Below are 15,385 nucleotides of genomic sequence, written 5' to 3'. Positions count from 1 at the left end.
ATCGACGAAATCAGCTTTGAAGGATTATCGATGGAAATGCAACTAGGGGAAGGAATGCTCTAGATCAATACGGTTTCTAAAGGTCTTTTGCTGATGTTTTGAAAACAAGCGTCAATACTTCGGTGGAGAAAGCAGCCCACACCATTCAGGTAGATGAAAAAGGGCACGGTTGGCTGTATGATAGTGTGCTATTGAAGTTCAAAGCAGAGTATTCTTTGCAATGTATTAAGTCGGTGCTAAAAGAGAAAGGATTGGGGCATGTTTTGATCAGAAATGGAGGGGGTCGGATTGTAGTGATGTCCTTTTTATCAAAAGATGATATGATGTCAAATCTATCATCGATCAAAGCATGGTTCTAGGATTGGTGTGAATTTGTCAAAGTTTGGGAACCAGGATTATGTGCTGAGCAAGAGAGGTGTCTGTGGCTTAGATGTTATGGTGTCGCTCTGAGTATGTGGAATAGAGGTACATTCAACAAGATTGGCAGCATTTGGGGTAGTGTTATTACTTTAGATAGAAACATTGGCCAACCAAAGTCCTTTAGTTATGGAAGAGTTAGAATTGCCACTAGTTGTATGAAGTTTATCAACAACACCATGAATATAGAATGCAAAGGTAGACTCGATCTAGTTCTAGTTTGTGAAGAACAATCGCATGTTTTAGTTGATAGTGGAAGCATATTGCTCAGTGAGGTTGAGGAAGACCTCAGTTCCAATGAGGTAGAGAAGCCTAATCAAGAAGGGGTAGGATATGGTGATACGATTGTCGATAATAAGGCTGTGGAGATTGAAGATGATGAAGTTCGGTTGGCAAATACCAGTGATATGGCACTCAAAAATAGGCTAGAATTGAGTCATCAGATGGATATAGTAGTTAACGAGACCTAAGGTGGCATGGGGAACAACTTGGTAGTTGAGGAGCGTATGGAGACAATAGTGGCAGAGAGTAGCTTAGAAGCTAATGATGATAATCTAAGGGTTGGGGAGCAACTTATTACACCGGGTTTTTTTAGGGGCTTAAGTGGGTCTGCAGGTCATAGGCCTGGTATTAGTCTGGAAGTGAATCTGGGCCCTATTCAAGATCCAGTGGAGCATAGCAAATTGGGCCATGCCCACAAACCAGTGGTGAATAGCAGTTTGGGTCTTATTGTGAGGGGCCCAAATACACAATCACATTCTACTTCTGAGTGGGTATCTACAAGACCACGCATGGACAAAGGGCAATCAGATCCAAATAGGTTAATAGCCAGCATACCTGGTGAGAAGAAGTTAAGTAAGAAAGGTAAAAGCAAGGTTAGATTTTTTGGTGCAACAAAATCCATCATTGGGTCAAAGGATATCCATACCTAGCTCGTTTGTATGATCATAAAGAAGCATCATCCAGCAAGTCCATCCCTAAATATGATATATTTAGGGTTGTTGCAGTAGTTGTGTCACTTTCTGCTTCAACTGAGGGTAGCTCTTGCAATAGAAGTCACCTTCTAAGTGAGGCGCAAACAAACTTATAGTTGGGAAAAATCCTGGGCATCAACTACCAAGGCAAAGAATCTAAAACTTTAGACAAGATGGTGGATTTGGAATTAGTTGACAGAGAAAGGAGGATGGAGACGAGGAAAGAATAGGGGCTGTGGGTCTCTTTATGGAGAGTTGGGTGGTATCGTTGTTTACTTATGAAGCTGTTGTCTTGGAATATTAGAAGATTGGGGAAGTTAGAGAAGAGAGGAAGGATTAGGAAGCTCATTTATGAAAGAAAGGCTAATGTTGTGCTTCTTCAGGAGACAAAGAAAGTTTCTATTTCTGAGAGTGAGGTAAGAGCATTGTGGGACAAGAGAAATATGGATTTTATGGTTGTGGGTTCTGATGGGACTGCTGGGGGTTTACTTTCCATTTGGGACCCAGACTTTTTTCAGTTAGTGGATTGTTACAGTAATAGAAGATTTATTCTCCTATCAGGTAATTTGTTGCACACCTTTAACTGTACTATTTTGAATGTGTATGCACTGAATTAGGTGAGTAGTAGACGTAATTTTTTGGGACTCCTTGATGAAGCTAAAATCTGCATTCCCAAATCCATGGTGTTTGGGAGGTGATGTAAATGAGATTAGAAATATTGGTGAGAGGGTGGGTTGTTTCAGAAGAGATAAGGGGATGATGGATCTAAATTCCTTCATTGAGAGTTGTGAGTTGAACGATTTACCATTGCTAGGTAGGAAGTTCACATGGTGCAATGCTCAAGATGGCAAGAGATGGAGTAGGATTGATAGAATTTTGCTTAATCCAGAGTGACTGCTAAAGTTCAATTTTAAATTATGGGGTCTTCCTAGTCTTTTTTCTGATCATTGTTGTCTTTTACTTATGGATGATGAGAGGGATTGTGGACCTAAACCTTTTAGGTTCATTAATGCTTGGACTATCCATCCAAGTTTTCCCTCATTATTGGAAAAGGTTTGGCAGGAAGCTAGGATTAATGGGAGAGCTGGATATGTCTTGTTCCAAAAGCTAAAACTTCTGAAGGTGGAGCTAAAGAAATGGAATTCTAAAGTTTTTGGAAATCTATCAACAAAACTCAAAAAGGCAGAGGAAGAATTAGTCGCTCTGGACATTCTGGCTGAAGGTAGACCTCTGGTTGAGGCTGAGAAAATTGAAAGAAGAACAGTGAGAGGTGAAGTTTGGAAGCTTAGTAGAATTGTGGAATAGCTATGGCAATAGAAGTCTAGAGTAAACTGGACAATTAATGGGGACAAAAATACTAAGTTTTTTCATGTTATGGCTAGCAGTAGGAGGAGTAGAAATGCTATTAATTCCATCATAGTTGAAGGTAAGGTTTTTGAGGAGCTAGCTAAGGCAAAGTATGAGGTCTTACAACACTTCAAAAGGCAGTTCTCTGAAAGCTGGGTAAGAAGACCAGTGTTAGGAGGGTTATTTAAATCAGTTTAATCAAGCTCTTTATTTTATGATCTTGAAGCTGTGTTCTCTGAAGATGAAGTAAGGGCAGCTGTTAAGGAGTGCAATAGTGATAAGGCTCCTGGCCTTGATGGGTTTAATCTCCTCTTTTTTCAAAAATTCTGGAGGTCAGTTCATCATGAGGTCATGCATTTTTTGAAGGATTTTCATGCCACTAGCAGACTCCCTTATGGGATCAACAACTCATTTATCACTCTTGTCCCTAAGACTGATAATCCTCTTGGTTTGTCTGATTGTAGACCCATTAGTTTGGTGGGTAGTTTGTACAAGATTCTCTTTAAAGTGTTGGCCCATAGACTCAAGAGAGTTCTTCCTGAAGTTATTGGAGAAACACAATCTGCTCTCTTGGGGGGGAGAAGTATATTGGATGGGGTGTTTATCGCTAATGAAATAGTTGATGGCTGGAAAAAAACTAAAAGGAAAGGTGTGATTATCAAACTTGACTTTGAGAAAGCTTATGGTTCAATTAATTGGGAATTCATATTCTCTATGTTATATAATTTTGGTTTTGGATTAAAGTGGATATCCTGGATGAGGGAATGTATCTCCACAACAAGGTTGTCTATTTTAGTGAATGGCTCACCCACAGAGGAGTTTTCACCACAGAAAGGTCTCAGACAAGTTGATTCCTTATCTCCTTTCCTTTTTAACATAGTGGCAGAAGGTCTGAATATCTTAATGAACAGAGCCCATGAGCAAGGCATCATCAAAAGGGTAAAAGTGGAGGTAAATGAGGTAGTAATATCCCATCTCCAATTTGACGATGACTTCATAATATTTTGTGAGGCTGATATGGATCAAATAGTGCACACAAAGAGGATCCTACACTGCTTTGAAATTCTGTTTGGAATGAGAATTAATTTCCACAAGAGTGATGTGTGGAGTTGGTGTAGATGAGGCAACCTTGGTTTCTTTCGTAGATACTCTGAATTGCAAGGTTCATGGCTACCACTCAAATTTTTGGGTCTTCCCTTAGGTGCTAATCCAGGAAGGAAATCCACTTGGAAGCTAGTTTTGGATAAAGTAAGATCTAGGTTGGCTGGGTGGAAGAGAAGGCTCATTTCCTTTGCAGATAGATTAACTTTAATTAAGTCCATGTTACTATCTCTCTATATACTCTGCCTTCTAATTTACTATCTCTCTATGTTCAAAATGCCTTCTAGAGTGGTTAGAGAGATTAAAAGGCTTGAAGCTTCTTTCCTATGGGGTGGGAATGGTTTAAAAAGGAAGGTTCATCTGGTGAAATGGGCTGAAGTAACCAAAAATATGAATCACGGTGGTTTGCGGATTAAGATGATTAAGGATGTCAATGCAAGCTTATTGTCTAAATGGTGGTGGAAATTTGGATGTGAAGTAAATGCTCTATGGAGGAGATTGTTGTGCAACAAGTACATGATTGAAGAGAATAATTGGATCCCACCTGTGAACTCATCATCTAGATACTCTAGAATTTTGAGAGATGTTCTTGCCATTGTAGGTCATAATCAACCTCTTGAGGAGTTCTATTTGGTGCAGTTTCAGATAAAGGTTGGAAATAGGTGTAGAATAAAGTTTTGGCATGATAAGTGGGTTAATGATAGGTGCCTTAAAGATAAATATCCTAGACTCTTTAGTTTGTCTAATGACATGGAGGGCACACTGTCCTTTTTTTTCTGCGAGGAAATCCAGTTTAGAGGAGTGGAACTTCTCTTTCAGAAGGGATTTATATGATTGGGAGAATGAAGAGGTCACTAGTTTGGCTGCTGGGTTGAGGGAGGCCCCTTCACTTAGTATTGATGTAGAAGACTGTGTTGTGTGGAAGGGTTCTATTGACGGCAGCTTTAAGGTATTTGATATTTATAAGTTCACTGATTCTCTTTTGGGCCCTCATCTCAAAATTTGAAAGTTTGTTTGGAATAAGAGTATTCCCCCTAAAGTTCAATTCTTTGGTTGGTTGGCATGGAGGAATAAAGTTAAAATAGGGGATCTCCTACAACATATTGGTGTCCTTCATAACAGTGCTTCTATCTTATGTGTCTTCTGCAAAACTGAAAATGAATCTGCCTCTCATGTCCTCTTACATTGTCCATTTTCATGGAAAGTATGGTCAGATTTGCTGCCTTGGTGGGGGTGTTTTTGGGTGGTGCCAAGGTCTATTGATTGTTTAAATTGATTAGGAGTTTGTGGAGGGCCTTACCTTCTATTGTTCTCTGGTCCATTTGGAAGTTAAGAAATGATTGTCTATTTAATGGAGTGCAGCCTAGTGGGTCTGAGTTATGTGAGCTTAAAAGTTGAGATTTGCTCTATGGATTAAAGCTTCTGCAAAGGGATTCATGTACTCTGTCTTAGATTTAATCAATAATCTAGATCAGATGAAGGACTGATGTTGAGGGATATTTGTTGCTATTTGGTCTATTTTCTATTATGGTGCTATTTGGTCTGTTTTTGGTATGTTTAGCTGCTATCTGCTGTAGAGGTTGTTTATGATATAGTGGGTGGCATTTTGGGCTACTAACTCATACTTGTTTCACTGACTCATACTTGTTTTGCTGGTGAGTTTGGTCTACTGCTATTTGGTGAGTTTTGGCTGCTGCTCTTTGGTCTGCCACTTCTTGGTTTGGTATATGGACTATTGCAGTGGTACTATGGCTGCAAAATGCCAAAATTGGAGAAGAAGATATGGATGGTCAAAATTGGCAAAATTGGCAACTCTTTGGTATACATGGAGGCATAGACATGAATGTGTTTTCAATGGGTCTTAACTAGACTTTGAAGCTCTATGTGACCTTGTGAAAGTAAGAATAGCTTTGTGGGTAAAGGTCTATCTCAGGCCTGGCAGCTTCTGTGAATGATTTGGTTTATAATATGCAGCAAGTTAAGTTCTGTATCAGGCTTGGTGGTTGAAGTGTGTAAGGTCTAGTTCTGCAGCAGCAATGGTGACTGAGCCTGTGTAAGGCCTGGTTTCTGAGGTATGATTTGACCTACTATACAGGTACAGTTTCAGTCTATTTTATCTGTTTTGTTCTGTGCTTATATGGCTTACAAATCGATTGAGGCCTTGTTGATTTTTTTATTATGAATGTGTAATATTGGTCTTGTTTTTGTTGGAGCCTGGTATTGCTGATCTGCACTGTGATGCATTGATGTTCTAGTTTATATTTTGGTGGTTGATGGGCTGTAGTGAATATATGAATTGGGGTGGAGTCTAGTTTGGGAGATGAATCTGATTTTGGCATCTGAATTGATGCAATCAGTGTTGAGTCTGATTTGGGGGTTGAATCTGCACTGCTACACTAATGTTTGCTGTTTCTGTTATTTGTTTTTGGTGTTGAGTTTGTTTTGGTGGATGAGTCTGCATTGAGGCACTGATGAGTCTGTGCTGCTGCTCTGGTTTGGTGCTTTGCAATTTTGTTCTACTGCTCATGCTGGTTGGCTGTAGGTGGTAGTTGGTAGTTGTTCTATTTTTTTTGTTTCCTTGGTTGGTTGCTCACCAACTCTGGAGATGCTAACAAATGATAGGATGAGCTTTTTGGTGCCAATATAGTTGGGATGATTTAGCTCATTGTAATGCTTTAGTACTTGCCTTTCTTTATTGATGTAATTTGTTTTGTTCTTTGTATTGTGCTTTTCATCAATGAAGTTTCTTTGTTTTGCCGATCAAAAAAAAAAAAAAAATATAAAGCAATTGAGGCTAGTTTCATCAAAGTGCGAAGGTGTGTTCTTATGAGCTTAACAAATTAGTGTGACAATCACCTCCTTAATTAAGCAAATTAATTCTATTGATTATATGTTTATTGTTAATTCAGTGCTTTTGTGCTTAACTATTATTGATTGTCTTGATAATTATTGACTTGCTTATAATTTAATTAATTGATTGTATGTTTATTGTTAATTGAGTGCTTATGTGTTATTGACTTGCTTGATTGCTTGATTAGATAGGTTAGAATAGGAATTAAACCTGTCTGATTAGCTAATTTTAACAAGTTAGAATTAAATAATAGGATAGCAATTAGAGCCTCACACTAATATAATTAAATTTAGTGTAACTAAGATTTTATTGTGGTGAGAATTAATTTAATTTGTGTAGCTTTGATTTTTATTTAACATGATTAGAATGATTTAATGGTTTAAAGTTGAATTAATTAATGACAATAACAATGTAGAATACTACTCAGTTTTTAACATATTTAGAGAGAGAGTATTTGGTTGCTTGTTATATTGAGTTTTCCATTTAACACACCAAACAAGACCCACGAAGAGAGAGAGAGAGAGAGAGAGAGAGAGAGAGAGAGAGAGAGAGAGAGAAATGAGAGTTTGAGCTCAAAGAAGAACTGAAGAAAGAAGAAAGAAAGGGCTTAATTCATATTGAATTAAATCATTAAACCAAGGTAATTTCCACCTCCTAATTCATGAAGTTGAAATGATACACTATTAATTCATAGAATCTAGATTCAAATAGGAAGATCATAAGCTTAATTGAATTGAATTTATAATTAATTAGAAGATTTGCTCATGTAATTGAGAACTTAGAGCATGCATGTTAAAAAAAATTAAAGAATTGATCAATTTAACTCATAATCCGTACATGCATGGCATATTCTTAAGAGAACTTGGGTTCTGAACTTGTTTTTAACCATGATTCATGGAGTTTAAGGAGAGATTAAGCATGAATTAGAGCTTGGGTTCAAGAAAATGGATGTTTCATAAAATTGAGTTTCAAAAATGGAAGAATGAGTTTAATTTGATATTTAGAGCCTTATAAGAATTCAACTAAAAATCTGATTTAGGTTTGTAAAATTAGATGTAGTCAAATTAAGCCTTAATTGAGAATTAATTAAATTCAATTGAAATTAAGTTAGGTTTAGGATTATGGAAATAAATGTGAAAATTAATTATTTGGGCCTTGATTTGCTTGAAAATCGAGTTGAAATTGCAAAATGTACATATTTATGAGTTTCTGATTTAGTAATTTAAATATGACTGAATAATTATAATTTAATGTGTATGAGCCTAATTTAAGTTTGATTGTGTAATTAGTGAACTTAATAAGGGTTTGTATATGATTCGATTATTTATATTGAATTAGTTTGAGTAATTCATAGCTAAACATATCTTAATTGGAGGTTAATAATCTAATTAATTCCTAATATTAGTCATCCATATTTAAGAGGAATGGAAGGAAGAAAATATAGAATAACCAAATGAAAAATTAGAATTAAATGAGAGAAACGAAAGACAAACAAGTAACCGAATTAAATAGATTGTAAGAGTGTAATTGTAATCGTGTTGTGCTTAACTTATTTGTTTAGGTAAGATGTCGAACGATTAGCACGCGTTTTTCATGAGCCCACTGTGAGTAATATTGTTGTAAAGATATGTTCAGATTGTATTTATTTTATGATTGATAAATTATATTGGTTTCTAAAATGATACTTTTTATTGACTGAATGATGATCTTATTTTCTGAACTGTATTCGTGGCATCCATAGCATATTGCGATTGTTATTGATATTGATATCACTATTGTTACAGATATCTCTGTCAGCTCCAATTCATAGAACTATTGTTTATTGTTTGATGGCCATCAATTGATTGTTCGGTCTTTAAAACCTATTGTATTGTTGCTATTAGATGTACCATGTATGACCTATACGAATATGATTGATTGAATTGTATGATTGAACGATTGATTGACAAAAATATATTGATTGCAACTATTCTATTGATAATCGACTGTTTCAAATATTGTAAGGACATCATTCTTTATCTCTTTACACAGTTGTTATTTACTGGGTTCTAACTCACTGTTTACTATATATTTGTAGGTGATCGAGCATCGGATCAAAGCTAGTGGCGTTGACCCGAATCCTTGTTTTGTCAAGCCAGCTATTGTGCCTCATCGCGAGATTCCAAACCAACATATGTCAATGCTTTTTGGGTGGTTCAAATTCACCCTTTTGATATTGCTAAGTGAAAAGAGTGTTTTATGATTTTTGTTAATACTGTTTTTGATAATGAGATTTAATTCCCTAACTTGTGTTTTGTCTTGTATATGTGTTTTATGGACATAAGTGTTTATCGATATAACTATGCATATGAAAGTTTATTTCTATTCAGATCCTCACAGCTCATTGAACGATATATGTTATTATTGATTGGCTTCTGCCAGCCCCTTTATATTGTATGATTGTCATTATTGTTAAACAGGCCTTCGGTAATCACAAATTACTAGCCAGTTACGATGTTAAACCTATAGAGACGGGTTTGAATTGTGACAATTAGTGTCTAGATTGATCGACTTGAAGTTTGAAAATTAGATTTATGATCCAAGTATCCAAAATAAAATACACAATTGTAAATTTAAATTTAATATAAGTCACAGGTATTATAAATTTGATCCATATATTTTATTTTTTGAATACTAAACAAAATACTTGTTCGATGTATATAACATTGTTGTTCATCATAGATCTTGGCATGAAAGTTAGAACAAGATATTTGAGAATTTTTTAATTAGTAACGTTGTAAATATTGACTTTAATACAATGAATGGAAAACAAACAATTTGTTTTATTTAATACTCAACAAAGAATGTTCACAAGCATAACCAACCAAACACCACCACAATCAATAATATCTCACAAACTCATTCAAGCAATGCATATACTTACTAGGCAAAAAAAAAAAAAAAAATGATAGAACCAATAAACCAATTGAATCCGGTCCAAACCATCAGTTTGATCCGGTTTTTATTACTTTTAGTTCTCATCCAAGTTTTGAAAATGGTTGAACCGTTCAAATTTGTCCGGTTCACAGTTTTAATGCTTCGCTTAACGTGTGCACTCAGTGTAAGAATTTATGTATTATTGATTGATATTGATGTGTTGTGATATTGATATTACAAGGATTCCTATTATATAGAAGAGGATTTGGGTAGTAGGTGAGGAGTAGGTGAGGGGGGTAAATTGGTGGTAGGTGTAGTAGGTGTAGTAGTAGGTGGTGGTAGGTGTAGGTAAATTTTAACAGCCCCCCGCAAACTCAAGGAGGATAGAAACTAACCAACTTGAGTTTGGAGAGAGGAACAAAACAAGAAAATACATAAAAATAAAAAAAAAAGATAGGAGACACTGTATGGTCGTGTCAGACCGTTGGTGAAGACACTGAAAGGTGGTGCTATAACGTGGTAGAGGACACTGGATGGTGGTGTCATAACGTTGTAGAGGACACTGTATGGGGTGTCATAACGTGGTAAAGGACACTGTATGGGGGTGTCATAACGTGGTAGAGGACACTGTATGCTAATCGGAATCAATGTCGGGACAGTTTATGGGGTCATGCCGGACCGTTGGAGATGCTAACCGGAATCAAATGTCGGGACAGTTTATGGGGTCATGTCAGACCGTTGTAAAAGTTGCACCCTCAAAAGGTGTGCCCAATTTTGTCAAAAGGCGTGCCATCAAAAGGCGTGCCCAATTCATCAAAATGTGTGTCGGACATGATGGCGAGGCACGTGAGTGCCTTGGTTGGCGCGCCCGTTTGTCGTCTGGCGTCAAGTGGCGCGCGATACGCGTGGCTGCCGCGGCTATTTAATCAAGGCGGAGGCGGAGGCCGAGACTGAGACAAGAAACTGAGAAAAACTTCTGAAAAAACTCTTCGTTTTGCTGAGAGAGATAGTCTGTAACACTCTGTTGTTTTGCTGAGAGAGATAGTCTGTAACACTCTGTTGCTCAGAAAATGGCCTCTTCGTTCCGGAGTCTGCTCACTCTCTTTCCCGACCTCAACAAGTCAACAAGAGAGATAACTAGTGCGGAGGCACTGGAACCTCAACCAAGCGCCCCGGAGTTTACTCCGTTGAACTTTCCGATGCGGTCTGTGGAGCAAAGAATGGCAGTGCAGTCGGATGTGGAGGCCAATCAGTATACTTTGAAGGCATGTGTGGAAACCATGACGGCGGTTACAAACTTGTCGAACCGGCTGCAGAGTAGGACAAATGAGGTGCAACATTTAAACTCCCAGCTGGCTCTACTCCAACGCATGTATAAGGATGCGCGAGCAGAGATAAGTGTGCTAAAGGCAAAAAACAAGGAGCTGAAGCGGAAGGCCACCGTGATGTTCCGATTTGGAGGGCCGCCATATGCTGCAGTGGAGGAGCAGGCAGGAGGCAACTTGCTTGGTGGCCTAGGAAGCACGGAGGCAACACCGTCAAGGCCCGCTCAGGACGGAGGCAAGAAGAAAAGACCGGCGGCAGAGTAGGAAGAAGTGAGGTCGGTGGATGACCGTCTGCAGAAAAAGGAAACAAATCTGTTGTGTGTGGGTGTTGGATTTGTTTTTTTTTTTTTTTTTTTTTTTTTTTTTTTTTTTTTGTAAAATGGTGATCGGGGTTGATCCCTGAAATGAATAAAATATGGGTTGTTATGTAAATCCAAATGGCTTGAAGGTACAAGACTGAGCAGAAAAATGAGATGGATTGAATAGAAGGTTTTTTTTTTTTATTTATTTATTTATTTTTGAAATAGAAAAGAGAAGATAAAATAAAATAAATAAAAATGGGTTTTTTTGTCAAAACAAAGATGTGGATGATGGGTTGACAAGTAGACTTGTTTTGGTTCTGTTTTAAGAAAAAGAAAAATAAAATAATAAAAAGAAAGTTTGGTGTAGTGATGGTGGTGTGCATGTGTGTTAAGCTTTAGCTCCAGGCTCTCCTTTTCTCCCTCACGAGAGAGAGAGAGAACTTATGATTATAAAGTACTATTGCTAGTGGTAGGGTCCATGGTGAGTGTGTGCCCATGTGCGTGGTGAGTGTGTGCCATGTGCATAGGCCTGCCGAGAGTGAGAGGTTGAGGTAAAAATATTAAAAAAAAAAAAAAAAGTTGTCCTCATAAGAAAAAGAAGATTTGCCACATTTTTATTAAAGTACTATTTCGACAAGCATATTTTTATGAAAAAGAGTGAGTCTGTTTGTGCCGTGAGTGAGTGTGGATGTATCAGTGTGGGTAGCTCTTGTGCTGGTTGTGTATGTGCTGGGTATAGTGTATGTGTGTGATGGCAGTGGTGGTGGCTTGGTGCAGAGTGCGTGTGGAACTGGGGTGGTGCCGCGAGTGAGAAGATGCGGACGTGGAAACTCTGGCGGCCGAGTAATCAGAGGCGGAGAACCTGAGGGCATCGCTTTGACTGAATAGCATGGATGCCGATCCTCCCAGCAGATCTGCGCCGCCGACGTATCGGGAGGAGCCGCGCAAGGACGAGTCTGCCGACAAGAAACTATCGCCTACGGATCTTGATGAATACACGCTTGACAGGTTCGACGCTCCTCCGTAGCTGACGCAAGATTAAAGGAGAGACAGAAATTTGAGTAAGAGAAAGAGAGAGAGATGAGAGACGGTTAGTGTGTAGAGGTCCGGCGGGCGGCCAAGGCGAGGCTGCCGCCTGCCGGGGAAGCAGAATTACTAGCTTCTTTAAGCTTGCTCTGATACCATGTAAGAATTTATGTATTATTGATTGATATTGATGTGTTGTGATATTGATATTACAAGGATTCCTATTATATAGAAGAGGATTTGGGTAATAGGTGAGGAGTAGGTGAGGGGGGTAAATTGGTGGTAGGTGTAGTAGGTGTGGTAGTAGGTGGTGGTAGGTATAGGTAAATTTTAACACTCAGGTGGGAGGCCCTGTGGAAAACGCTTCAAATCGCTGCAGTAGTTGTAAACCATGTAATACTTTTGGACCCATCGAAGTCTCCTTCGGCCAGCTGCATCGAGCCCCTGAGTCTGCCACTCGGCACCAGACAATACAGAGCTTGTCGTCATGGAAGAGCAAGGAGATGAAGAGGAAGAAGATGGTACACAAGCGTTGGCATTGAAGTTTCTGTAAAAAGCAGTGAATGGAGCTTTGGACCAGTCCGTTTTCACAAGACCTCCTTGTGTTGCCCAATCATCGGCGTTCCAGAGGCTGGAGTATATTCTCATGGGTTGGTTTTTAGGGTTTGGTACTCCAGTGGTGGCCTCTTCGTTTTTGAATACTCTTATGGGTTTGTTGTCCACGAAGAAACTGCAAGAAGGGTTTGAAATCAAACACGTTAGTTGTTGGTAGGAATATAGTCATAACGTGTATTGTGGAGACTATTGGACATAAAAATATCATGGCATAGCTACTCAATATTAATTTTACCGAAATGCTATCACTATAACATATAAGAGTTTTAGAAATCAAATATTTTGATTTTTAAAAGTGAAATTTTGGTTACAAAAGATATTTAAAGACCAATTTCTATCATCGTGTGGATAGTCACTAAAAGATCGTCTCAAAAAGTCAAAAATAAGACTTTTAGCGACAAAATTTTGAAAACGTCACTAATAAATAGACTTTTATAGACAAAATAATGTGATGTCAAAATGGTTTATTTTTTTAGACAAAAAATTTAGTCCTAAATAGATAATAATTCATCACTAATGTCTAATTTTTGTTGCTAAAAATATAATAATGACATTTTTCGCAACAAAAATATTTTATTCTTAAAAATAATTTTGTCCCTAAATTTTGGTCTCCAAAACCTTTATTTTTTTGTAGTGTATCTACGATGACCCAAAATGTATATATTTAAATAAGAAAATGACTTCTCTAATTAATGATCTAATTAGCCTAGCTTAGGCCTCGTTTGGAAACAGGTTAATTTAGTAATTTTTTGGTTATTTGGCTAAAATATGAGCTAAAAAAAACTAGTATGTTTGGGATGACTTTTTGACTTTTTACGAAATGATGTGCAAAAAGTAGAAAAAAAGAGAATCTTTGACTTTTTGATATAAGTTGTTAGTTTTTTTGACTATTTTAATAACTTTTTGACTTTTTGGCTAAACTGATCCTTCCCAAACAGGCAGTGATATGACATGTTCATCTTATACAGAATGCAAATCAGATCACTCATGTAAATATTTAAAATTGATTAATATTTGTAGTCATATTATCCTATTACATTTGTTTTGTAAAAATGAATAATTTTGAGATTAAATATCCATTTTCTTAAGATAGATGTGATATGACCTTGTTCCTATTAATTTTTCGATAAGTGTGATTTTTTATATGAATAATTTGGTCAATAAATATGTAAAATGAACTGTCTAAATCATTGAAATAAGCCAAAGTTAGGCCACTTAGCTCCAACATTATCTCTCCAATTGGGTCACCACATCAACTGAGAAAAGCTTAACTCAAAATAAAAAATAGAAAAGTGACTATATTTTGAATTTGTCTTGTAAATTTAAACTTGGTTATTTAGGAAGATCTAATTAAGTATAATTTTTGACTTTTTACGAAAAGATATGCAGAAAAGTAGAGAGGTGATGTGACCCAAATAAGTATACTTATCTAAATAAGTGCACTTATATCTATCATGCCATCCAATATGAATCTATTTCATGCATTTCAAAATTTCAATATAAATTGTTTATAGAATTTTAATAACAGAATGATATAATCATTTGTGATCTTTATGCATGTTTTATAGTTTCAAAAATATCAATATTATCAAATTTGAAAGTGAACAATTAATTTTAATAACAATGAATTAAGAATTGTTTGAAAGTCATGGTAACAAAAGTAAAAACATGTAACTTACATAATGTTTTGGGGGTTCCACACAATTGAATAGGTGTGAAAGTTTCTTGTAAGGTCAAACCAGAGATAGAATTGTTGTTCTCTATTCCCTTTCCCTTGGGTGAACACATTAGTGTGGACAATATATGGTTGTCCACTAATATTCCCCAAGAACTCAAAATCAATCTCATCATGAGTTGGTCCTTGAGAAGACAACTGCATCAACAAAAAAAAAAAAAAAAACAAAAAATAATTAATCATACAGAACAATTATACAAAATGATAACTAACAAGTTTCGACGTAAAGAGAGATTTTTACATAGTAAGCCGTGACAGTGCCAGCAGAGTTTCCAGAGACAAGCTTAAGTTGCATGTCGATCCTTCCGAAGAGATATTCTCTTTTGGATTGAAAGCCAGAGCCAGAGGCCTTGTCAAGAGAAAGAGTGAGAAGTTGGCCACCATTGCGTATTCTGGCACGTTGATTGCCCCAAGTTAGATCGAAGTCATCATAGAAGTTACTGGCTGAGGCAGCCATGAAAGAACTCACAAATAGGAAGACTAACAGCATCATAGAAATTTTACAAGATATGCAAATTGCCATAGAGAGAGAGAGAGAGAGAGAGAGAGAGAGAGAGAATGTGATGTGTTGGTGGTAGACATTGTTGTTATGAGGCCTATATATGTGAACATTTTGAGAGAGAGAGGGGGAGAGAGAGAGAGAGAGAGAATGGTACGCGTGAAATGATGAGAGAGAGGGATATAACAAATAGTAGAGAAAATAGAGCTGGCATGCATGGTGTTGAAGCTTCTTGTATTCAAAGACGGTGTGAGTGCCAAATGAGGAACTTTTGATA

General features: G+C 37.1%; 1 protein-coding gene and 1 long non-coding RNA gene across 2 annotated transcripts; one reads left to right on the top strand and one right to left on the bottom strand.

Moving 5' to 3' along the window:
- Positions 1–1,236: 1,236 nt before the first annotated feature.
- Positions 1,237–9,058, top strand: LOC114277032 (uncharacterized). Its single transcript, XR_014340037.1, has 2 exons — positions 1,237–5,934; positions 8,768–9,058. It is a non-coding gene; the product is annotated as an uncharacterized LOC114277032 (long non-coding RNA).
- A 2,201-nt stretch (positions 9,059–11,259) lies between these two features.
- LOC114277033 (xyloglucan endotransglucosylase/hydrolase 2) lies at positions 11,260–15,183 on the bottom strand. Its single transcript, XM_082887188.1, has 3 exons — positions 14,851–15,183; positions 14,554–14,747; positions 11,260–12,989 (listed from the first exon to the last, which is right to left on the bottom strand). Exons 1-3 carry the CDS (start codon positions 15,130–15,132, stop codon positions 12,590–12,592), a joined length of 876 nt encoding a protein of 291 aa, XP_082743314.1. The 5' UTR covers positions 15,133–15,183; the 3' UTR covers positions 11,260–12,589.
- Positions 15,184–15,385: the final 202 nt, after the last annotated feature.

Source organism: Camellia sinensis, chromosome 9 (genome assembly GCF_055761805.1).
Source record: "Camellia sinensis isolate YWXY chromosome 9, ASM5576180v1, whole genome shotgun sequence".
Taxonomy (NCBI): Eukaryota; Viridiplantae; Streptophyta; class Magnoliopsida; order Ericales; family Theaceae; genus Camellia; species Camellia sinensis.
The sequence above is the reverse complement of the archived record's forward strand: the minus strand, read 5'-3'. Positions and strand labels throughout refer to the sequence as shown.